Source organism: Salvelinus fontinalis, chromosome 28, assembly GCF_029448725.1.
Source record: "Salvelinus fontinalis isolate EN_2023a chromosome 28, ASM2944872v1, whole genome shotgun sequence".
NCBI classification, from domain to species: Eukaryota; Metazoa; Chordata; class Actinopteri; order Salmoniformes; family Salmonidae; genus Salvelinus; species Salvelinus fontinalis.
In genome coordinates, this window is record NC_074692.1 from 35251066 (window position 1) to 35277829 (window position 26764).

Sequence of the window (26764 nt, forward strand, 5' to 3'; positions counted from 1 at the left end):
TTATTATGGAACCCAATTTAGTTCCTGCCAAGGCAGCAGCTACTCTTCCTGTGGTTTATTATGGAACCCCATTAGTTCCTGCCAAGGCAGCAGCTACTCTTCCTGTGGTTTATTATGGAACCCCATTAGTTCCTGCCAAGGCAGCAGCTACTCTTCCTGTGGTTTATTATGGATCCTCATTAGTTCCTGCCAAGGCAGCAGCTACTCTTCCTGGGGTCCAGCAAAATTAAGGCAGTTATACATTTTAAAAACATTACAATACATTCATTTCAGATTTTTTTTCACAACATATGTTGTGTGTGCCCCCTCAGGCCTCTACTCTACTACCACATATCTATAACACAAAATCCATGTGTACATATGCGTATAGTGGGTATGTTATTGTGTGTGTATGCATGTGTCTGTTCCTATGTTTGTGTTGCTTCACAGTCCCCGTTGTTCCATAAGGTGTATTTTTATCAGTTTTTTAAAATCTGATTCTAATGCTTGCATCAGTTACTTGATGTGGAATAGAGTTCCATCTAGTCATGGTTCTATGTAGTACTGTGCGCCTCCCACAGTCTGTTCTGGACTTGGGGACTGTGAAGAGACCTCTGGTGGCATGTCTCGTGGGGTATGCATCGGTGCCAGTAGTTCAAACAGACAGCTCAGTGCATTCAACATGTCAATACCTCTCACAAATACAAGTAGTGATAAAGTCAATCTCTCCTCCACTTTGAGTCAGGAGAGATTGACATGCATATTATTAATGTTAGCTTTCTGTGAACATCCAAGGGCCAGCCGTGCTGCCCTGTTCTGAACCAATTGCAATTTTTCCAAAAACTGTAGTCCAGGTGCAACAAAACTAGTGCCTGTAGGACCTAGTTGTTGATAGTGCTGTTAAGAATGCAGAGCAGCGCTTTATTATGGGCAGACTTCTCCCCATCCTCGCTACTGTTGTATCAATATGTTTTGACCATGACAGTTTGCAATCCAGGGTTACTCCAAGCACTTTAGTCTCCTCAACTTGCTCAATTTCCACATTATTCATTACAAGATTTAGTTGAAGTTTAGGGTTTAGTAGTGACTGATTTGTCCCAAATAAAATGCTTTTAGTTTTTGAAATATTTAAGACTAACTTATTCCTTGCCACCCATTTCTGAAACTAACTGCAGCTCTTTGTTAAGTGTTGCTGTCATTTCAGTCGCCGTGGTAGCTGACGTGTATAGTGTTGAGTCATCTGCATACATAGACACACTGGCTTTACTCAAGGCCAGTGGCATGTTGTTAGTAAAGATTGAAATGGGCCTAGAAAGCTGCCCTGGGGCATTCCTAATTGATTCTACCTGGATTTTGTTGGAGAGACTTCCATTAAAGACCACCCTCTGTGTTCTGTTAGACAAGTAACTCTTTATCCACATTATAGCAGGGGGTGTAAAGCCATAACACATTCGTTTTCCAGCTACAGACTATGATCGATAATGTCAAAAGCCGCACTGAAGTCTAACAACACAGCCCCCACAATATTTTTATCATCAATTTCTCTCAGCCAATCATCAGTCATTTGTGTAAGTGCTGTGCTTGTTGAATGTCCTTCCCTATAAGCATTCTGGAAGTCTGTTGTCAATTTGTTTACTGTAAAATAGCATAGTATCTGGTCAAACACAATATTTTCAAAAAGTTTACTAAGGGTTGGTAACAGGCTGATTGGGCGGCCGTTCGAGCCAGTTAAGGGGGCTTTACTATTGTTAGGTAGGGGAATGACTTTTGCTTCCCTCCAGGCCTGAGAGCACACACTTTCTAGTAGGCTTAAATTGAATATACGAGTGGCAATATCGTCCCCTATTATCCTCAGTAATTTTCCATCCAAGTTGTCAGACACCAGTGACTCATTGGTGATAGACAACAATAATTGTTTCACCTCTTCCACACTTACTTTACGGAATTCAAAATTACAATGCTTGTCTTTTATAATTTGGTCAGATATACTTGGATGTGTAGTGTCAGCGTTTGTTGCTGGCATGTCATGCCTAAGTTTGCTAATCTTGCCAATGAAAAAATCATAAAAGTAGTTTGCAATATCAGTGGGTTTTGTGATGAATGAGCCATCTGATTCAATGAATGAGGGAACAGAGTTTTCCTTTTTGCCAAAAATGTAATTTAAGGTGCTCCAAAGCTTTTTACTGTCATTCTTTGTCATTTATCTTTGTTTCGTAGTGTAGGTCCTCTTCTTTCTATTCAGTTTAGTCACATGATTTCTCAATTTGCAGTACATTTGCCAATCGGTTTTACAGCCAGACTTATTTGCCATCTCTTTTGCCTCATCCCTCTCAACCATACAATTTTTCAATTGTTCAACTCAACTTTTGCCCCAGGAGAACACCATCTCTGCCCCAGGTACAAATATATGCCTCACCATCGAACTCCCTATCACAATCGGCGGAATGATCTGGCCTCTGCCGTGTCTTGAAGCAGATTGCGAGCTAATAGAGGGGTGTCAGAAATGTACCATATTCCAGGAAGGCCCCATTATCATCCTGTTGGATGTTTTGATGCAGGGGGGCGGGTGATGTCTGGGTCGGTTGTCAGTGGCAGGTCACCGGCTTTTGGTGTGTATCAACGTGTTTATTTTATTTATGCTTCACAACACTAACCGGAATGTAGGTAGCAGCCATCTTGAAATGAGGTCAGCGGCTCAGTTCTTAAAGCTTTAACAAGAGCAATGTAATTGTGTTTCATTCGAAAACAGCATAACATTTTGTAAAAGCACACATACACAATCCATGTCTCAAGGCTTAAAAATCCTTCTTTAACTTGTCTCCGCCCCTTCATCTAAACTGATTGTAGTGTATTTAACAGCTGGATTCACCAGGTCAGTCTATCCTGGATAGAGCATTATTTTGTTCACTGTGCATAACAAGAGGAAAACTGCTGATGCTCAATTCAGGGATCCAAACTAGTCACCTTTTGGCGAAATTCGCCGTTTTTTAATCCAAAATAAGTAACTTGCGTGATTTGTGAATATCCAATGAGAATTTTTATTTACATTTTTTTGTGTGTGGGGGGGGGGGGGGGGGGGGCTTTGGATCACTACTGTCTGTAAGCGAATGAGTGATGTGCATTTGAAGCAATACTGGCTGTATCCCAGGCTCAGCCAATGGTTCACATAGCAGAATGCTATGTGAACGATTGGAAAAATTCTCATTGGATATTAGCCAATTTAGCTGATCAAATAATTGAGTTCATGGTGTGAAAATTAGCTGGCTAATTAAGTCAGATCGCTAGTTAACGTGACAACATCAGATGAGCTAACATTAGTAACCTAACCAATTCACTATAGTATTAACTGGTATACCACTCCTTGCCGTTGCTCAAGTTATAACGTCAGTTGCTTACTGGACACTGGCAATCTGTGTAAAATGTTAACTAGCTAATGAACTAACTATTATCTATGAACTAATATTTTCCCTCTACAGCAGGGGTGTCAAAGTCAAATGGACGGAGGGCCAAATAAAAAATTTAGCTACAAGCCGAGGGCCGGACTGTTCGAATGTTCATTGAAAATTTTTTAAATGACGCATATAGTCTAGTGAACCTAATTGAACCTACTGAAAACCTAACAAATATATTCCAATATGATCAGATAAATAAAGCAATATTTTCTTATGGCTCTGTCAGTAATCTTTCATTTTCAACAGACACAAAAGACAAATTTCCTTTATATAAAAATCCCCATAACATGAACATTAAATGAAAGAAACCGGTATTCAAGGCACCATCAGTAGCCTATATTTTCTATTTTAGCAAAAGTGGGCTAAATTTACTTCAAAGAAAAAAACAATAATAGCAATTTTCTATCATCCACTCAACTGAAATATTTTTAAAATATAATTGGATTGAAATACAATAAAATAAAGTGCAAAAATCTATTAATCAAAAACAACACTTTGTTTAAGGAGAAGTAACATGCAGTGAAAACAAATATTAAACTTTTAAACTTGAACTGAGTAAAAACTCTAAATATGTGATTGCACAGTAATGTTCACTTGTTTGAGGTTGAGGGTGATACTTGGTGGTGTCCCATCTTTTCCACAAGTTCAGCAATGTTCGGGGTAAGGCTCTGAGCTGAGGAAATCCTCAGAATTGAGTGGAGGTGTTCAGCAGTAAGTCGACTTCTGTGTGATGTTTTGTTCAGGTTCATCAAAGAAAACAGTTGTTCACACAGGTATGTGCTGCCAAACATAGACAACGTTTGAGCAGCCTGGATGCGCAGCTGGGGCATTGTGTCGGGGAGGAAACGGGCGAACTCCGCAGCACCCACTGCCGCATATTTTGCCCTCAGTGCATCATTGCATTGGAGGTCAATCAACTCCATTTGGAGGTTTGGTGGTGAGCTTTCCACGTCAACAGCAAATGGGTTACCGAGCAGTTCCAACCTGCTTTTTTGTGATGATGCTCATTACATGCTCCATTTTCAAGGCTTTACCGCACAACGCTTCCTGGTGTATGATACAATGATAAGCTGTCAGCTCACCTGTCGCGTTTTCCTCTTGCATCTTTTCCCGTATCTTCGCCACCAGTCCGCTCCTGTGTCCACACATCGCAGGTGCTCCGTCGGTTGTCAAACCCACGAGTTTTTCCCAAGGCAGCTCCATCTCATTTACACATCTTGACACCTCTTCATACAAATCATGCCCCGTAGTTGTGCCATGCATAGGACGTAAAGCCAAAAACTCCTCTGTCACGCTTAGGCTGGAGTCCACTCCGCGGATGAAAATTGACAACTGGGCAATGTCAGAAATGTCGGTGCTCTCATCCACAGCCAAGGAATATGCAATGAAATCTTTTCCCTTTTTCACAAGCTGCTCTTTTAGATTGATGGACAACTGGTCTACTCTCTCGGCAATGGTGTTTCTGCTCAGACTCACATTTAAAAAGAGTTGCCTTTTTTCTGGGCAAACTTCGTCACAAACTTTAATCATGCAGTTTTTGATGAAATCCCCCTCCGTAAATGGCCGGGCTGATTTAGCGATCTCTTCTGCCAAAATAAAACTGGCCTTGACAGCAGCCTGGCCTTGTGATTTGGCTTTTTTGAACAGAGCCTGTCGAGATTTGAGGCCTCGTTTTAATTCCTCTGCCTTTTGTAGCCTTTGTTCCATGTCCATATTCTTGTTTTTGTCCGCGTGTTTCGTTTCATAATGTCGTCTCAGATTATACTCTTTCAGTACCGCCACACTTTCTCCACACAGAAGACACACAGGTTTTCCAGCTACCTCCGTGAACATATACTCCGACTCCCACCTTGTTTGAAACCCCCGGTTCTCAGTGTCCACCTTCCGTTTTGCCATTTTTGATGGGTATCTGAAAGTTAATTTTACTGTGATGCTGACGACTGCTGTGCCAATAAATATTGAAATGAAGCAGCCTACTGCTCGGTGCGTCACCGTTGCATTGTGGGAAATGTAGTATTGGTGCGTGTAAAAGATCTGCGGGCTGCCGGCTTGCTGCGGTCTGCGGGCCGGTTCTAATAATAAATCAAGATCATCCCAGGGGCCGTAAAAAACCTTCTCGCGGGCCGGATGTGGCCCGCGGGCCTTGACTCTGACATATGTGGTTTAGAGGGTTAAGGTGTATAGATGGTTTAATGTTGTGTGTAGTTGTCTAGGAAAGTCTATGGTTGCCTGAATGGGTTCCCAATTAGAGACAGCTGGTTTCTGTTGTTTCTGATTGGGAGCCATATTTAAGGTAGCCATAGGCTTTAGTTTGTTGTGGGTAATTGTCTATGGTGAACGTTTGTAGCCTGTGTGTGTGCACTACGTTTATAGCTTCACGGTCGTTTGTTGTTTTGTTAGTTTGTAAGTGTTTTGTTTCGTTTTTCCTTCTTCAAAATAAAAGAAGATGGCTTATTTTCCACATGCTGCGTTTTGGTCCGTCTCTCCCCCACACGATCGTGACAGGTGAAGTGTCACACCCTGGCCTTAGTTATATTTGTTTTCATTATTATTTTAGTTAGGTCAGGGTGTGACATGGGGAAGTTTGCGTGTTTTTGTATTGTCTAGGGTGTTGTATGGTTTAGGGGGTTTAGTAGAGTAGATGGTTTAGTGTTCAGTGTAGGTGTCTAGGAAAGTCTATGGTTGCCTGAATTGGGTCTCAATTAGAGACAGCTGGTTATGGTTGTGTCTGATTGGGAGCCATATTTAAGGCAACCATAGGCTTTAGCTGTTTTGTGGGTAATTGTCTATGTGTAGTGTTTGTGTCAGCACTATCTGTATATATAGCTTCGTCGTCTGTTTGTTGTTTTGTTTCATTTTTCCTTCTTATAATAAAAAGATGTATTTTTCACGCGCTGCGCCTTGGTCCTCTCTCTCTCCCTTTGACGATCGTGACAGAATTACCCACCAACATCGGACCAAGCAGCGTAAATCAAGGCAGAGTGGCTGGAAGCCTGAGAGGCTCCATAATCCAGTTTAAGCCAGACCCAGTTTAAGCCAGGCCCAGCTCCAGCTACACTTTAACCCTCAATCCACTTGTTTAACAAGCAATGCCTCATTTCACCTAATTCTTTCTTTCTGAAAATTGACCACATACTGTAGAGCACATATGTCAGAGTCAAGGCCCGCGGGCCACATCCGGCCCGCGAGAAGGTTTTTTACGGCCCCTGGGATGATCTTGATTTATTATTAGAACCGGCCCGCAGACCGCAGCAAGCCGGCAGCCCGCAGATCTTTTACACGCACCAATACTACATTTCCCACAATGCAACGGTGACGCACCGAGCAGTAGGCTGCTTCATTTCAATATTTATTGGCACAGCAGTCGTCAGCATCACAGTAAAATTAACTTTCAGATACCCATCAAAAATGGCAAAACGGAAGGTGGACACTGAGAACCGGGGGTTTCAAACAAGGTGGGAGTCGGAGTATATGTTCACGGAGGTAGCTGGAAAACCTGTGTGTCTTCTGTGTGGAGAAAGTGTGGCGGTACTGAAAGAGTATAATCTGAGACGACATTATGAAACGAAACACGCGGACAAAAACAAGAATATGGACATGGAACAAAGGCTACAAAAGGCAGAGGAATTAAAACGAGGCCTCAAATCTCGACAGGCTCTGTTCAAAAAAGCCAAATCACAAGGCCAGGCTGCTGTCAAGGCCAGTTTTATTTTGGCAGAAGAGATCGCTAAATCAGCCCGGCCATTTACGGAGGGGGATTTCATCAAAAACTGCATGATTAAAGTTTGTGACGAAGTTTGCCCAGAAAAAAGGCAACTCTTTTTAAATGTGAGTCTGAGCAGAAACACCATTGCCGAGAGAGTAGACCAGTTGTCCATCAATCTAAAAGAGCAGCTTGTGAAAAAGGGAAAAGATTTCATTGCATATTCCTTGGCTGTGGATGAGAGCACCGACATTTCTGACATTGCCCAGTTGTCAATTTTCATCCGCGGAGTGGACTCCAGCCTAAGCGTGACAGAGGAGTTTTTGGCTTTACGTCCTATGCATGGCACAACTACGGGGCATGATTTGTATGAAGAGGTGTCAAGATGTGTAAATGAGATGGAGCTGCCTTGGGAAAAACTCGTGGGTTTGACAACCGACGGAGCACCTGCGATGTGTGGACACAGGAGCGGACTGGTGGCGAAGATACGGGAAAAGATGCAAGAGGAAAACGCGACAGGTGAGCTGACAGCTTATCATTGTATCATACACCAGGAAGCGTTGTGCGGTAAAGCCTTGAAAATGGAGCATGTAATGAGCATCATCACAAAAAAGCAGGTTGGAACTGCTCGGTAACCCATTTGCTGTTGACGTGGAAAGCTCACCACCAAACCTCCAAATGGAGTTGATTGACCTCCAATGCAATGATGCACTGAGGGCAAAATATGCGGCAGTGGGTGCTGCGGAGTTCGCCCGTTTCCTCCCCGACACAATGCCCCAGCTGCGCATCCAGGCTGCTCAAACGTTGTCTATGTTTGGCAGCACATACCTGTGTGAACAACTGTTTTCTTTGATGAACCTGAACAAAACATCACACAGAAGTCGACTTACTGCTGAACACCTCCACTCAATTCTGAGGATTTCCTCAGCTCAGAGCCTTACCCCGAACATTGATGAACTTGTGGAAAAGATGGGACACCACCAAGTATCACCCTCAACCTCAAACAAGTGAACATTACTGTGCAATCACATATTTAGAGTTTTTACTCAGTTCAAGTTTAAAAGTTTAATATTTGTTTTCACTGCATGTTACTTCTCCTTAAACAAAGTGTTGTTTTTGATTAATAGATTTTTGCACTTTATTTTATTGTATTTCAATCCAATTATATTTTAAAAATATTTCAGTTGAGTGGATGATAGAAAATTGCTATTATTGTTTTTTTCTTTGAAGTAAATTTAGCCCACTTTTGCTAAAATAGAAAATATAGGCTACTGATGGTGCCTTGAATACCGGTTTCTTTCATTTAATGTTCATGTTATGGGGATTTTTATATAAAGGAAATTTGTCTTTTGTGTCTGTTGAAAATTAAAGATTACTGACAGAGCCATAAGAAAATATTGCTTTATTTATCTGATCATATTGGAATATATTTGTTAGGTTTTCAGTAGGTTCAATTAGGTTCACTAGACTATATGCGTCATTTAAATTTTTTTCAATGAACATTCGAACAGTCCGGCCCTCGGCTTGTAGCTAAATTTTTTATTTGGCCCTCCGTCCATTTGACTTTGACACCTCTGCTCTAAACCATACAACACCCTATACAATACAAAAACACACAAACTTCCCCATGTCACACCCTGACCTAACTAAAATAATAATGAACACAAAGATATTAAGGCCAGGGTGTGACATCACCAGTTTGCATCCCTGGCATTTAAGTTTTGAAATTTCACCTGGTGTATTCGACTATTCTAACTACCAGACTAAGTTAATAAAATATATATATATTTTATTATATATATTTTTTGTCCTTGTAGTTACAGCTCTGGCGCGAGGTGGAATATATGAGACTCTATGTAGTTCTTTGCATAGAAATCATTCAGAATTTCCATGGTTCTTTGTGTGATTACTGACCAGCTATGAAACAAAACGTCAGAAATACTTAAAAAATAGCTACGGTAGGATTTTATTTTACTATAAATCACAACTCGCACATGTGCTCATACTTTACTTTTGTGGTTTGCACGTCTCTATTTTCAGCCGCATTTGCGGGTAAAATGGTCGCACTAGAGCCCTGAAATTCACTCACAAGACAGATTTCTATGTGAATATTCAAAAATCCTCATGAAGGAAATATGTGCATTTTATCCCCACTGGTGTGTTTCCACCAAACTGACTTGTTGCTGATAAAAATCAGTGCGTGATGACACAGTGCACACAACATTTACTTTTTCGCTTAAGTTTTCATGTACGGAATAAAAATGTAAAACTCAATGTGTTTCCATTGCATTTTAAACTCTAGCGATAGTTTTGTCACAACAAAAAAAACGTTTGTGTTAGTAAATGGGCCTACACTGGTCTTGGCACTTGTGCTCTAGCTAATAGCTTGCACACACACAGTGCGGGTAGGCTAGTCAACATGATGAGATTATTATGGATAAGAGCAAGAATATTTGTTTTTGTCAAATGGCAGTCGAGCATCGATCATCATGTCACCAGAACAAGACTTTTGATATTTATTAGAAAGGAGCATCAATATCACTTTGACCACCCTGTGAAGTTCATCATCACTTATTTAATCTGTAGCCTAGTAAACTGCGTGCTTTCCCGAGTCGTAGTGGGAGGACCACACATCATATCATTGCGTGACTCCAAGTTTACTTTGATATGATGTTTATTATATCAATATTTGCACATAAAGGCGTTTCCATCGCCATTTTCCAAATAATTAATTTTACCGGCACAAAAAGATCCCACCATTTCGAACGAATAAATGATCTGTCAGCATTTATAAAAATGTACCGAAACGTCCTGTTTCCGTTACAGCTGTTGTGTTTATGTTTTATATATGGAATGACTTTACTCGCATAAACACTGAATGGGAACATGGTTACAGAAACTAAGAAGGAGCTCTCCCCCTCCATGTAAAGACATTTGACTGCAACCAACCACAGCACACACAAGTCACACTGTCCACAGTAACAGAAACAGAGAGGAGGGACAGACAGCAGACTGTCAAACCAGCAGTTTCCCCCTGTCATCGCTCGCTTTGTGGCTGACAGTCGCCTGTCCAATTAATAGATTACTAAAAGATGCATATTGTTCATTCTAGCGGGAGAGTGCATGGATTACTTTTTTGGGACGAGTGATTTGAAAAGTAGCCTAGTTAATTTAAGTGGAAAAGGTGGCCGACCTGTATTCGTCTGTTTAGCCGAAATCCGGCACTAGTGGATAACACTGTAAAACCATGGAATTCTGTCCTGTCTGTCTGGAATTCTGTCCTGTCTGTCTGTAATTCTTTCCTGTCTGTCTGTCTGTCTGTCTGTCTGGAATTCTGTCCTGTCTGTCTGTAATTCTTTCCTGTCTGTCTGTCTGTCTGTCTGTCTGTCTGTAATTCTGTCCTGTCTGTCTGTCTGTCTGTCTGTCTGTCTGTCTGTCTGTAATTCTCTCCTGTCTGTCTGTAATTATCTCCTGTCTGTCTGTAATTCTCTCCTGCCTGTCTGTAATTATCTCCTGTCTGCCTGTAATTCTTTCCTGTCTGTCTGTAATTCTTTCCAGTCTGTCTGTCTGTAATTATCTCCTGTCTGTCTGTTTGTAATTCTCTCCTGTCTGCCTGTCTGTACTTCTCGTCTGTCTGTCAGCCTGTCTGTAATTCTCTCCTGTCTGTCTGTCTGTCTGTAATTCTTGTCTGTATGTCTGTAATTCTCGTTTGTCTGTCTGTAATTATCCCCTGTCTGTCTGTCAGCCTGTCTGTAATTCTCTCCTGTCTGTACTTCTCTCCTGTCTGCCTGTCTGTAATTCTCTCCTTTCTGCCTGTCTGTACTTCTCTCTTGTTTGCCTGTCTGTATTTCTCTCCTGTCTGCCTGTCTGTACTTCTCTCCTGTCTGTATTTCTCTCCTGTCTGCCTGTCTGTACTTCTCTCTTGTTTGCCTGTCGGTAATTCTTTCCTGTCTGCCTGTCTGTAATTCTCTCCTGTCTGCCTGTCTGTTTGTAATTCTCTCCTGTCTGTAATTCTCTCCTACTGGGGTTATAGTGGAGACTGTTGCTCCACTATAACCCCAGTAGACTGTTGCTCCACTATAACCCCAGTAGACTGCTGTTCCACTATAACCCAGTAGACTGCTGCTCCACTATAACCCCAGTAGACTGCTGCTCCGCTATAACCCCAGTAGACTGTTGCTCCACTATAACCCCAGTAGACTGCTGCTCCACTATAACCCAGTAGACTGCTGCTCCACTATAACCCAGTAGACTGCTGCTCCACTATAACCCAGTAGACTGTTGCTCCACTATAAACCCAGTAGACTGCTGCTCCACTATAACCCCAGTAGACTGTTGCTCCACTATAACCCAGTAGACTGCTGCTCCACTATAACCCAGTAGACTGTTGCTCCACTATAACCCCAGTAGACTGCTGCTCCACTATAACCCCAGTAGACTGCTGCTCCACTATAACCCCAGTAGACTGCTGCTCCACTATAACCCCAGTAGACTGCTGCTTCACTATAACCCAGTAGACTGCTGCTCCACTATAACCCCAGTAGACTGCTGCTCCACTATAACCCCAGTAGACTGCTGCTCCCTCTATAACCCAGTAGACTGCTGCTCCACTATAACCCCAGTAGACTGCTGCTCCACTATAACCCCAGTAGACTGCTGCTCCACTATAACCCCAGTAGACTGCTGCTCCACTATAACCCCAGTAGACTGCTGTTCCACTATAACCCCAGTAGACTGCTGCTCCACTATAACCCCAGTAGACTGCTGCTCCACTATAACCCAGTAGACTGCTGCTCCACTATAACCCAGTAGACTGTTGCTCTACTATAACCCAGTAGACTGCTGCTCCACTATAACCCAGTAGACTGTTGCTCCACTATAACCCCAGTAGACTGCTGCTCCACTATAACCCAGTAGACTGCTGCTCCACTATAACCCAGTAGACTGCTGCTCCACTATAACCCCAGTAGACTGCTGCTCCACTATAACCCAGTAGACTGTTGCTCCACTATAACCCCAGTAGACTGTTGCTCCACTATAACCCCAGTAGACTGCTGCTCCACTATAACCCCAGTAGACTGCTGCTCCACTATAACCCCAGTAGACTGCTGCTCCACTATAACCCCAGTAGACTGCTGCTCCACTATAACCCCAGTAGACTGCTGCTCCACTATAACCCCAGTAGACTGCTGCTCCACTATAACCCCAGTAGACTGCTGTTCCACTATAACCCCAGTAGACTGCTGCTCCACTATAACCCCAGTAGACTGCTGCTCCACTATAACCCAGTAGACTGCTGCTCCACTATAACCCAGTAGACTGTTGCTCCACTATAACCCAGTAGACTGCTGCTCCACTATAACCCAGTAGACTGTTGTTCCACTATAACCCCAGTAGACTGCTGCTCCACTATAACCCAGTAGACTGCTGCTCCACTATAACCCAGTAGACTGCTGCTCCACTATAACCCCAGTAGACTGCTGCTCCACTATAACCCAGTAGACTGTTGCTCCACTATAACCCCAGTAGACTGTTGCTCCACTATAACCCCAGTAGACTGCTGCTCCACTATAACCCCAGTAGACTGCTGCTCCACTATAACCCCAGTAGACTGCTGCTCCACTATAACCCCAGTAGACTGCTGCTCCACTATAACCCAGTAGACTGCTGCTCCACTATAACCCCAGTAGACTGCTGCTCCACTATAACCCAGTAGACTGCTGCTCCACTATAACCCCAGTAGACTGCTGCTCCACTATAACCCCAGTAGACTGCTGCTCCACTATAACCCCAGTAGACTGCTGCTCCCTCTATAACCCAGTAGACTGCTGCTCCACTATAACCCAGTAGACTGCTGCTCCACTATAACCCAGTAGACTGCTGCTCCACTATAACCCCAGTAGACTGCTGCTCCACTATAACCCAGTAGTCTGCCTGTAATTCTCTCATGTCTGTCTGTCTGTAATTCTCTCCTGTCTGCCTGTCTGTAATTATCCCTTGTCTGTAATTAGCTCCTGTCTGTAATTCTCTCCTGTCTGCCCATCTGTAATTCTCCCCTGTCTGTAATTATATTCTGTCTGTCTGTCTGTCTGTAATTCTCTCCTGTCTGCCTGTCTAATTCTCTCTTGTTTGCCTGTCTGTATTTCTCTCCTGTCTGCCTGTCTGTACTTCTCTCCTGTCTGTATTTCTCTCCTGTCTGCCTGTCTGTACTTCTCTCCTGTCTGCCTGTCTGTACTTCTCTCTTGTTTGCCTGTCGGTAATTCTTTCCTGTCTGCCTGTCTGTAATTCTCTCCTGTCTGCCTGTCGGTAATTTTCTCCTGTCTGCCTGTCTAATTCTCTCTTGTTTGCCTGTCTGTATTTCTCTCCTGTCTGCCTGTCTGTACTTCTCTCCTGTCTGTATTTCTCTCCTGTCTGCCTGTCTGTACTTCTCTCCTGTCTGCCTGTCTGTACTTCTCTCTTGTTTGCCTGTCGGTAATTCTTTCCTGTCTGCCTGTCTGTACTTCTCTCCTGTCTGCCTGTCTGTACTTCTCTCTTGTTTGCCTGTCTGTAATTCTCTCTTGTCTGCCTGTCTGTTTGTAATTCTCTCCTGTCTGTAATTCTATCCTGTCTGTCTGCCTGTAATTCTCTCATGTCTGTCTGTCTGTAATTCTCTCCTGTCTGCCTGTCTGTAATTATACCATGTCTGTAATTAGCTCCTGTCTGTAATTCTCTCCTGTCTGCCCATCTGTAATTCTCCCCTGTCTGTAATTATATTCTGTCTGTCTGACTGTCTGTCTGTGTAATTCTCTCCTGTCTGCCTGTCGGCAATTCTCTTCTGTCTGCCTGTCTAATTCTCTCCTGTCTGCCTGTCTGTCTGTAATTCTCTAATTCCAATTTTGTAACCAACGTCACATAGCCCCCCAGAAGAAAGGCACACGGACACCCACACTTCAGGTTGACTCTGATTTTATCTGCAGTAAAAGATATCAAACAGTGATGACATGCACTGACAGGACGGTCACAGCCACACGTTCACTGGTTAGGTAGGACACAAGATATCTTTTAGATAGGAGCAACAATATTGATACAAACCCTCAATGTGAAGTGAAATTAATCTATAAATAGAGCACTTGTACAACCCTTTTTATATAAACGTTTTAAGGTAGTAAGAAAATAAACATTCACTTAATATTTCAATAAGTCACCTGCTAGTAAATCACCTGCTGGTAATAGCTGGCGTGACATTGTAGTGCAGTGACCAACGGTGCTAGTTAGCTCATCATTAACATGGCTAGCTAAGCCAACAAAAAATTTGGTTAACTTCAATACATTAACGGCAAAATAAATATATACATAGCCACATTCGCTATTGACAATCAGTGTCGTCAAAGAGTGTTCATACCTGTCAAGCCGTGTTTATTGAAACCTCTGGTTTCTCATCGGGAAATAAAATATTTTGAAGTTTGACGTTAGTGTTATTGTCCATGTCAATGTCATGATGGTTCGATAAAGACATTTCCTGGCCCTGGAGTCATCCTGATGAATCACACGGTTGGCTGCTTCCTAAACAGCACTCTATTCCCTGTAGTGCACTTATGCTAAAAAAAAGTAGTGCACTATATAAGGAATAGGGTGCCATTTGGAATACATCAGAAGATTGAGTCAGTCTCGTCCATGTATGACTGTTGATGTTGACACATGGTTGTAATGTGGTTATACTGCTATCAGATTAGATTACAGTCTCTGGATTATCTTCAATCAACATCTACAACCACAGACTGAGATCCTCCCGGAATATAAACACACGCACACATTGGACGACACATTGGACGGACCGATCTGTAACACCATGTTTGCAGGGCATGTTCCTTCCTGTATGTCACAGGAACAGCCTCAACTGTAGTTGTAGTTTATGTTACAAAAATTAATAAAATGTGTTTCTTATTCAATGGCAAGTACTGTGCAACATCTGTGTGTCATTAGATTAGGCCCGTTTTTATTAATGTTTTATTGAACCTTTATTTAACTAGGCAAGTCAGTAACGAACAAATTATTATTTACAATGACGGCCTACCCCGGCCAAACCCGGGCGATGCTGGTCCAATTGTGCGCCGCCCTATGGGGCTCCCAATCACTGCCGGATGTGATACAGCCTGGATGACTTGATAGTTGTGACATAGCTGTGTAATCAATTGTTATTATTTGTACATGCATTTAGACCTACTGTATAGTAGTAGTAGTAGTATAGTATTATGGGATGTTATGCATCTAGCCCTACTGTATAGTAGTAGTATTGTTGTATTGTGGTATGTAATGCCTACTGTATAGTAGTAGTATTGTTGTATGTTTTGCCTACTGTATAGTAGTAGTATTGTTGTATTGTGGTATGTTATGCATTTAGGCCTACTGTATAGTAGTAGTATTGTGGTATGTTATGCCTACTGTATAGTAGTAGTATTGTGGTATGTTAGGCCTACTGTATAGTAGTAGTATTGTGGTATGTTAGGCCTACTGTATAGTAGTAGTATTGTTGTATTGTGTTATGCCTACTGTATAGTAGTAGTATTGTTGAATTGTGGTATGTTATGCATTTAGGCCTACTGTATAGTAATAGTAGTATAGTATTATGGGATGTTATGCATCTAGCCCTACTGTATAGTAGTAGTATTGTTGTATTGTGTTATGTTATGCATTTAGGCCTACTGTATAGTAGTAGTAGTATAGTATTGTGGTATGTTATGCATTTAGCCCTACTGTATAGTAGTAGTATTGTTGTATTGTGTTTTGCCTACTGTATAGTAGTAGTATTGTGGTATGTTATGCATTTAGCCCTACTGTATAGTAGTAGTATTGTGGTATGTTATGCATTTAGGCCTACTGTATAGTAGTATAGTATTGTGGTATGTTATGCATTTAGGCCTACTGTATAGTAGTAGTATTGTGGTATGTTATGCATTTAGGCCTACTGTATAGTAGTAGTATTGTTGTATTGTGTTTTGCCTACTGTATAGTAGTAGTATTGTTGTATTGTGTTATGTTATGCATTTAGGCCTACTGTATAGTAGTAGTAGTAGTATAGTATTATGGGATGTTATGCATTTAGCCCTACTGTATAGTAGTAGTATTGTTGTATGTTATGCATTTAGCCCTACTGTATAGTAGTATAGTATTGTTGTATTGTGTTTTGCCTACTGTATAGTAGTAGTATTGTTGTATTCTGTTTTGCCTACTGTATAGTAGTAGTATTGTTGTATTGTGTTATGTTATGCATTTAGGCCTACTGTATAGTAGTAGTAGTATAGTATTGTGGTATGTTATGCATTTAGGCCTACTGTATAGTAGTAGTATTGTTGTATTGTGTTTTGCCTACTGTATAGTAGTAGTATTGTTGTATTCTGTTTTGCCTACTGTATAGTAGTAGTATTGTTGTATTGTGTTATGTTATGCATTTAGGCCTACTGTATAGTAGTAGTAGTATAGTATTATGGGATGTTATGCATTTAGGCCTACTGTATAGTAGTAGTATTGTTGTATTGTGTTTTGCCTACTGTATAGTAGTAGTATTGTTGTATTGTGTTATGTTATGCATTTAGGCCTACTGTATAGTAGTAGTAGTATAGTATTGTGGTATGTTATGCATTTAGGCCTACTGTACACGTTTCTTATGTACAGTTGACCATAATGATAAACAGACAGTGATGCCTAGATTTGCTTTGATTTGCAGATGGTGACGAGCCTGCAGCATCACCACCAACATGTCACCGTAAATAGCTGCTAGAAACTGAGGGAAGTAAGTTTCCATGGGAACGATGTGGCGCTGGATTGAACACCTTTTGTCTGCAGCATGCCTTTTATGTTTCCTCTCTCTCTCCGTCTGAAAGACTCAGATATCAACCCTGCGTCCTCCCTCTATAAAACAAGCCACAGAACCGTCCAGACAACCAGGTGGAACTCCGGCTCAGGGGACATCTGAAATGAGAGTAGGCCTTCGACACAGTGGACCGAGAAGCATTGCTCAACAAATTCGAGCCTGGAATGGATACCCGACTGTAAACAAGAAGGTATGTAACATAGGCCTATGGTTCAGAATGTCATCATTTTTCTATTTGGAAAATAGATTTGAAGCATTTTAAAGGTGTTGTTTCGCAATAGGCATTCTAGCAACATGAAGTAGGCCTGCAGTTAACGCGGTTCAAATTCCTAGGCGCGAAAAATCTACAAAGTACTGTAGTGCGGGCGTGTGCTCACCTGTTTGTTGCCAACCCAGACACGCCCATATGTACCTGTTTGACGCCTGCATATCTCGTGTGTACATACAAGACGTCCTGTTTCCTGTTGTTTAGTTTATCAACCCGCTGATATCCTACTGAGGATATTTGTTACAGAAAAGAGGAGACTAACATCCTACAAGGTAAATAAAGTTACCCTTCAACAATATTTGATAGTTGAGTATAAAAGTACATTAGTGTGCTGCTTTATGTATATCCTTTGTGTCATTTCTATTGACATCTCAAGTAGCAAGTAGACTGGAATCTGTGCAGTGGTTTGTTGTGAGTTTGTGTAGGTGGTACATTATGATATAGGCTTATCTATATTGTAGTTGTTTTATAGTTTTGAGTATTTGGTCAGGTATCTTTCCCACCAGTACATGTTATAGAGTATTCACCTTTATAGCAGCCTACATCTCAACAAGTAGCCCAGTGAGAGTTGTACAACGGACTCAGCTGCTCCCTCTATAACCCAGTAGACTGCTGCTCCACTATAACCCAGTAGACTGCTGCTCCCTCTATAACCCAGTAGACTGCTGCTCCACTATAACCCAGTAGACTGCTGCTCCTCTATAACCCAGTAGACTGTTGCTCCCTCTATAACCCAGTAGACTGCTGCTCCACTATAACCCAGTAGACTGCTGCTCCACTATAACCCAGTAGACTGCTGCTCCACTATGACCCCAGTATACTGCTGCTCCACTATAACCCAGTAGACTGTTGCTCCACTATAACCCCAGTAGACTGCTGCTCCACTATAATCCCAGTAGACTGCTGCTCCACTATAACCCCAGTAGACTGCTGCTCCACTATAACCCAGTAGACTGCTGCTCCACTATAACCCAGTAGACTGCTGCTCCACTATGACCAAGTAGACTGCTACTCCACTATAACCCCAGTAGACTGTTGCTCCACTATAACCCCAGTAGACTGCTGCTCCACTATAACCCAGTAGACTGCTGCTCCACTATAACCCCAGTAGACTGCTGCTCCACTATAACCCAGTAGACTGCTGCTCCACTATAACCCAGTAGACTGCTGCTCCACTATAACCCCAGTAGACTGCTGCTCCACTATAACCCCAGTAGACTGCTGCTCCACTATAACCCCAGTAGACTGTTGCTCCACTATAACCCCAGTAGACTGCTCCCTCTATAACCCAGTAGACTGTTGCTCCACTATAACCCCAGTAGACTGATGCTCCACTATAACCCAGTAGACTGCTGCTCCACTATAACCCCAGTAGACTGCTGCTCCACTATGACCCCAGTATACTGCTGCTCCACTATAACCCAGTAGACTGTTGCTCCACTATAACCCCAGTAGACTGCTGCTCCACTATAACCCAGTAGACTGCTGCTCCACTATAACCCCAGTAGACTGCTGCTCCACTATAACCCCAGTAGACTGCTGCTCCACTATAACCCCAGTAGACTGCTGCTCCACTATAACCCCAGTAGACTGCTGCTCCACTATAACCCAGTAGACTGCTGCTCCACTATAACCCAGTAGACTGCTGCTCCACTATAACCCCAGTAGACTGCTGCTCCACTATAACCCCAGTAGACTGCCGCTCCACTATAACCCCAGTAGACTGCTGCTCCAATATAACCCAGTAGACTGCTGCTCCCCTATAACCCCAGTAGACTGCTGCTCCACTATAACCCAGTAGACTGCTGCTCCACTATAACCCAGTAGACTGCTGCTCCACTATAACCCCAGTATACTGTTGCTCCACTATAACCCCAGTAGACTGCTGCTCCACTATAACCCCAGTAGACTGCTGCTCCACTATAACCCAGTAGACTGCCGCTCCACTATAACCCCAGTAGACTGCTGCTCCATTATAACCCAGTAGACTGCTGCTCCCCTATAACCCCAGTAGACTGCTGCTCCACTATAACCCCAGTAGACTGCTGCTCCACTATAACCCAGTAGACTGCTGCTCCACTATAACCCAGTAGACTGCTGCTCCACTATAACCCAGTAGACTGCTGCTCCACTATAACCCAGTAGACTGCTGCCCCACTATAACCCCAGTAGACTGCTGCTCCACTATAACCCAGTAGACTGCTGCTCCACTATAACCCAGTAGACTGCTGCTCCACTATAACCCCAGTAGACTGTTGCTCCACTATAACCCCAGTAGACTGTTGCTCCACTATAACCCCAGTAGACTGCTGCTCCACTATAACCCCAGTAGACTGCTGCTCCACTATAACCCCAGTAGACTGTTGCTCCACTATAACCCCAGTAGACTGCTGCTCCACTATAACCCCAGTAGACTGCTGCTCCACTATAACCCAGTAGACTGCTGCTCCACTATAACCCCAGTAGACTGCTGCTCCACTATAACCCAGTAGACTGCTGCTCCACTATAACCCAGTAGACTGCTGCTCCACTATAACCCAGTAGACTGCTGCTCCACTATAACCCAGTAGACTGTTGCTCCACTATAACCCAGTAGACTGTTGCTCCACTATAACCCAGTAGACTGCTGCTCCTCTATAACCCAGTAGACTGCTGCTCCATTATAACCCCAGTAGACTGCTGCTCCACTATAACCCCAGTAGACTGCTGCTCCACTATAACCCCAGTAGACTGCTGCTCCACTATAACCCCAGTAGACTGTTGCTCCACTATAACCCAGTAGACTGCTGCTCCACTATAACCCAGTAGACTGTTGCTCCACTATAACCCCAGTATACTGCTGCTCCACTATAACCCAGTAGACTGCTGCTCCACTATAACCCAGTAGACTGTTGCTCCACTATAACCCCAGTATACTGCTGCTCCACTATAACCCAGTAGACTGTTGCTCCACTATAACCCCAGTATACTGCTGCTCCACTATAACCCAGTAGACTGCTGCTCCACTATAACCCAGTAGACTGCTGCTCCACTATGACCCCAGTAGACTGCTGCTCCACTATAACCCCAGTAGACTGTTGCTCCACTATAACCCCAGTAGACTGCCGCTCCACTATAACCCCAGTAGACTGCTGCTCCACTGTAACCCCAGTAGACTGCTGCTCCACTATAACCCAGTAGACTGCTGCTCCACTATAACCCCAGTAGACTGCTGCTCCACTATAACCCAGTAGACTGCTGCTCCACTATAACCCCAGTAGACTGCTGCTCCACTATAACCCCAGTAGACTGCTGCTCCACTATAACCCCAGTAGACTGCTGCTCCACTATAACCCCAGTAGACTGCTGCTCCACTATAACCCCAGTCGAAGCCGCACTGCTTCTTGACACACTGCTCGCTTAACCCGGAAGCCAGCCGCACCAATGTGTCGGAGAAAACACTGTCCAACTGACGACTGATGTCAGCTTGCAGGCGCCCGGCCCGCCACAAGGAGTCACTAGAGCACAATGAGTCAAGGACACAGCCTTGGATCAAACCCACACAGAGGATGTTTTTGCAGAATTCTCAAATGGTGTTTGTCCCATTTTGTGAATTATTGGTTGGTGAGCGGACCCCAGACCTCAGAACCATAAAGGGCAGTGGGTTCTGTAACTGATTCAAGTATTTTTAGCCAGATCCTAATTGGGATGTTGAATTTTATGTTCCTTTTGACGGCGTAGAAGGCTCTTCTTGTCTTTTCTCTCAGATCGTTCACAGCTTTGTGGAATTCTCTCTTTCTCTCTATCTTTCTCTCTCACACTCTCTCTCTCACACACTCTGCCTCTCTCTCTCAATTCAATTCAATTCAAGGGGCTTTATTGGCATGGAAAACATATGTTAACATTGCCTCTCTCTCGCTCTCTCTCCCTGTCTCTTTCTTTCTTTCTCTCTCACACACACACACGCACGCACGCACGCACGCTCTCTCTCTCTCTCTCTCTCTCTCTCTCTCTCTCTCTCTCTCTCTCTCTCTCTCTCAGATAGAATCTAAAGGGATAATGGAGAGAGAGAAAATCAACATTTACTCAGCCCTTTGAAGACAAGAATGCATTAGTGTCACTGTCAAAGATGAGAAATGAATCTGTTCAATTCCCGGCGAATGAAGCAATTTGTCTCCATTTTCTCCAGCCCTGTGCCATCGCTAACCCTTCCTGTCATCTCCAAAGATTAAATTCCTCGGCAGTTGGAGAAGAAAACTTGACCCTTTTCCTTCTGGAATGAGTTGAAGAAACTGTATGTTGTATCAGACTACTGTATCAGGAGACAACCGTATGAGGTTGCATTGATGAAAGTATAGATAAAAGGAAGGTGTCTACAGTCATGATAAGGGCATTTCAGATTACTGTATCAGGAGACTACTGTATCAGCAGACTACTGTATCAAACTACTGTATCAGGAAGCTACTGTATTTGGAGATTACTGTATCAGATTACTGTATCAGGAGGCTACTGAATCAGACTACTGTATCGGACTACTGTATCAGACTACTCTATCAGGAGACTACTGTATCAGGAGACTACTGTATCAGGAGACTACTGTATCAGGAGACTACTGTATCAGAAGACTACTGTATCAGGAGACTACTGTATCAGGAGGCTACTGTATCGGACTACTGTATCAGACTACTCTATCAGGAGACTACTGTATCAGACTACTCTATCAGCAGACTACTGTATCAGACTACTGTATCAGACTACTCTATCAGGAGACTACTGTATCAGGAGACTACTGTATCAGGAGACTACTGTATCAGACTACTGTATCAGGAGACTACTGTATCAGACTGCAGTTTCAGGAGACTACTGTATCAGACTACTGTATCATCAGACTACTACATCAGACTACTGTATCAGACTACTTTTTCCTTCTGGAGGAATTGAAGAAACTGAATGTTGTATCAGACTACTGTATCAGGAGACTACTGTATCAGGAGACAACTGTATCAGAAGACAACTGTATGAGGTTGCATTGATGAAGTATAGATAAAAGGAAGGTGGTCTACAGTCATAAGGGCATGCAGATTACTGTATCAGGAGACTACTGTATCAGAATACTACTGTATCGAAATACTACTGTATCAGAAGACTACTGTATCAGGAGACTACTGTATCAGACTACTGTATCAGGAGACTACTGTATCAGACTACTATATCAGACTACTCTATCAGCTCAACTACTCTATCAGGAGACTACTGTATCAGACTACTGTATCAGACTACTCTGTTTTGGAGGCTACTGTATCAGGGGGCTACTGTATCAGGAGGCTACTGTATCAGGAGATTATTGTATCAGACTACTATTTCAGACTGCTGTATCAGGAGACTACTGTATCAGGAGACTACTGTATCAGACTACTATATCATACTACTGTATCATACTACTATATCATACTACTGTATCATACTACTGTGTTAGGAGACTACTGTATCAGGGGGATACTGTATCAGGAGACTACTGTATCATACTACTGTGTTAGGAGACTACTGTATCAGGGGGATACTGTATCAGGAGACTACTGTATCATACTACTGTGTTAGGAGACTACTGTATCAGGGGGATACTGTATCAGGAGACTACTGTATCAGACTACTGTATCAGGAGACTACTGTATCAGACTACTATATCATACTACTGTATCATACTACTGTGTTAGGAGACTACTGTATCAGGGGGATACTGTATCAGGAGACTACTGTATCATACTACTGTTTTAGGAGACTACTGTATCAGGGGGATACTGTATCAGGAGACTACTGTATCAGACTACTGTATCAGGAGACTACTGTATCAGACTACTATATCATACTACTGTATCATACTACTGTGTTAGGAGACTACTGTATCAGGGGGATACTGTATCAGGAGGCTACTGTATCAGGAGATTATTGTGTCAGACTACTGTATCAGACTACTGTATTAGGAGACTACTGTATCAGACTACTGTATTAGGGGACTACTGTATCAAGAGACTACTGTATCAAGAGACTACTGTATCAGACTACTATATCAGACTACTGTATTAGGGGACTACTGTATCAGATTATTGTATCAGACTACTGTATTAGGGGACTACTGTATCAGACTACTGTATCAGACTATTGTATCAGCAGACTACTGTATCAGACTTCTGTATCAGACTACTGTATCAGACTTCTGTATCAGACTACTGTATCAGACTATTGTATCGGAAGACTACTATATCAGGAGACTACTGTATCAGACTACTCTATCAGGAGACTACTGTATCAGCAGACTACTCTATCAGGAGACTACTGTATCAGCAGACTACTCTATCAGGAGAATATTGTATCGGACTACTGTATCAGACTACTGTATCAGACTACTCTATCAGGAGACTACTGTATCAGGAGGCTACTGTATCGGACTACTGTATCAGACTAGTCTATCAGGAGACTACTGTATCAGGAGACTACTGTATCAGACTACTGTATCAGACTACTGTATCAGGAGACTACTGTATCAGGAGATTACTGTATCAGAAGAATACTGTATCAGGAGACTACTGTATCAGGAGGCTACTGAATCGGACTACTGTATCAGACTACTCTATCAGGAGACTACTGTATCAGACTACTCTATCAGCAGACTACTGTATCAGACTACTGTATCAGACTACTCTTTCAGGAGACTACTGTATCAGGAGACTACTGTATCAGGAGACTACTGTATCAGACTACTGTATCAGGAGACTACTGTATCAGACTACTGTATCAAGAGACTACTGTATCAAGAGACTACTGTATCAGATGACTACTGTATCAGACTACTGTATCAGACTACTATATCAGACTACTGTATTAGGAGACTACTGTATCAGACTACTGTATCAAGAGACTACTGTATCAGATGACTACTGTATCAGGCTACTGTATCAGACTACTGTATCAGACTGCTGTATCAGACTACTATATCAGACTACTGTATCAGGAGACTACTGTATCAGACTACTGTATCAGGAGACTACTGTATCAGACTACTGTATCAAGAGACTACTGTATCAAGAGACTACTGTATCAGATGACTACTGTATCAGACTACTGTATCAGACTACTATATCAGACTACTGTATCAGGAGACCACTGTATCAGACTACTGTATCAGGAGACTACTGTATCAGACTACTGTATCAAGAGACTACTGTATCAAGAGACTACTGTATCAGATGACTACTGTATCAGACTACTGTATCAGACTACTATATCAGACTACTGTATTAGGAGACTACTGTATCAGACTACTGTATCAAGAGACTACTGTATCAGATGACTACTGTATCAGGCTACTGTATCAGACTACTGTATCAGACTACTGTATCAGGACACTACTGCAGTACATTGAATTCCCACTCACCCTAATCTGATCCACTTTTTGCAGACAGTCACTACTGTTAGCAGATGTTTGTACTCGTTATGCAGATAAGGATAATTCATCTAAATTACTCAGTAATTAATGTTTTAATCCGCTGAAAATCGCATTCTGTAAATGCGCCCTACACTGGAATATTGTAGCATTGTGATTTTCCCATTTTACCCAATCCAAGGAAAGAAGATCTTATTGGGGAAAATACGTTTTTGTTCTAAATAAATCTTTATTTTTATTCGATAAACATTTGATCCTCTTGAATGTGGGTGAAAAAGCAAGTATGATAAGATCTTTGGTGACATGAAAGTCATGTTGGTTTGTTTTTGAAAAATGATTGTGAGGGTAATAGAACACACAGTATTAATAATACGCCATCAATCATAGAGGTTTTCTACTAACACATTACACACTTTGCACCAGTAAGGGGGAGTACAAGAAAAGCACGGAGTGGACAAACATGTAAAACAGGACTGGAACAAACTGTCATACCCCAGCAAAAACAAACAGGGAACCCAAAGACGTGTTAGTACAAGGTTGGCCTGTTAGAGAATGTTACACTGCTTGGCTTGGGAATGTCTCTCTGTCTCTGTCTCTCGCTCTCTCCATCTCTCTCTCTCTTTTTCTCTTTTTCTCACCATTTCTGTCTGTCTCTCTCTCTGTCGGTCTCTCTCTTTGACTCTTTCTCGGTCCCTCTCTCTCCCTCTCTCTCCCTCTCTTACACTCTGGCTCCGTCCTTCTCTCTCTCTCTCTCTCTCATACTCACGCTCTCTCTCGCCCTCTCTCTCTCTCTCTCTCTCTTTCTCTATCATCTTCCTCTTTCTCTCTCTCTCGCTCTTTCTCAGTCCCTCTCTCTCTCTCTCTCTCTCTCTCTCTCTCTCTCTCTCTCTCTCTCTCTCTCTCTCTCTCTCTCTCTCTCTCTCTTTCTCTCTCTCTCTCTCTCTCTGTCTCTCTCTCTCACTGTCTCTCTCACATTCTCCGTCCCTCTGTCTCGCTCTCTCTCACACGCTTCTCTCTCTCTCACTGTCTCTCTCACACGCTCTGTCTCTCTCTCTCTCTCTCTCTCTCTCTCTCTCTCTCTCTCTCTCACATGCTCTGTCTCTCTCTCTCTCTGTCTCTCTCACACTCTGTCTCTCTCTCCCTCTCTCTCTCTCTCTCCTTCTCAATTCAATTCAATTCAATTCAATTTGCTTTATTGGCATGACGTAACTTCTCTCTGTCTCTCTTACTTCTGACCACTGAATCTGAAATCGTTATGATTGATCAGCTGATTGAATATATTGATCGGTTTATGCGGCGACTGAATGAGGATTTATGGATTGAAGCTGGCATGGCTAATACTCCCGTCGGACATGGGATCACACTTTAGCGTTTAGATTCTGAGGTTGAGCTCAGAGACAGGAGAAAATGATAGCAGCTTTGTGAAAAACACTTCACACACAGTAGCCTACAGATACTGATACTATCTGTATCGCTATAGTACACCTATGCTTGCTAGTAATACTGCGTTATGAGTACATAACTTAGTACTAAGAATATGACTAGAATGGAATGTCTGTTCTCACTTCAATTGTTCTATGTTCATGCCCAGTTGTAAAAGACAGAGGTATGACGAAGCTATGACACTATATAATAATGCACATGATTCCCTGACTCATCAAAACAATCTACGCTGAACAAAAATATAAATGCAACATGCAACAATTTCTACGATTTGACAGAGTTACAGTTCATATATGGACAGACACCTTAAAAAAAAACGGGACGGGCGTGGATCAGAAAACCGGTCAGTATCTGAGTATGCAGGCCATGGAAGAACTGGGACATTTTCAGCTTCCGGGAATTGTGTACAGATCCTTGTGACATGAGGTTGTGCATTATCTTGCTGAAACATGAGGTGATGGCGGCAGATGAATGGCACGACAATGGGCCTCAGGATCCCGTCACGGTATCTCTGTGCATTAAAAATGCCATCAATAAAATGCAATTGTGTTCGTTGTCCGTAGCTTATGCCTGCCCGTACCATAACCCCACCGCCACCATGGGGCACTCTGTTTAGAACGTTGACATCAGCAAACCGCTCGCCCACACG

At 42.7% G+C, this 26764-nt stretch overlaps 1 protein-coding gene across 2 annotated transcripts in view; it reads left to right on the forward strand.

Moving 5' to 3' along the window:
- The first annotated feature begins 16967 nt into the window (after positions 1 to 16967).
- The window catches only part of LOC129826640 (tight junction protein ZO-2-like), a 255547-nt gene continuing 245750 nt past the window's right edge, over positions 16968 to 26764 (forward strand). Inside the window, exon 1 of one of the 2 annotated variants that reach the window (XM_055887581.1) lies at positions 16968 to 17174. In XM_055887581.1, the coding sequence (XP_055743556.1) occupies positions 17088 to 17174 (87 nt within the window). In that variant the 5' untranslated portion in view covers positions 16968 to 17087. Of the gene's footprint in view, positions 17175 to 17423; positions 17525 to 26764 lie in introns of those variants that run through there. The other variant, XM_055887585.1, reaches the window with a different exon arrangement.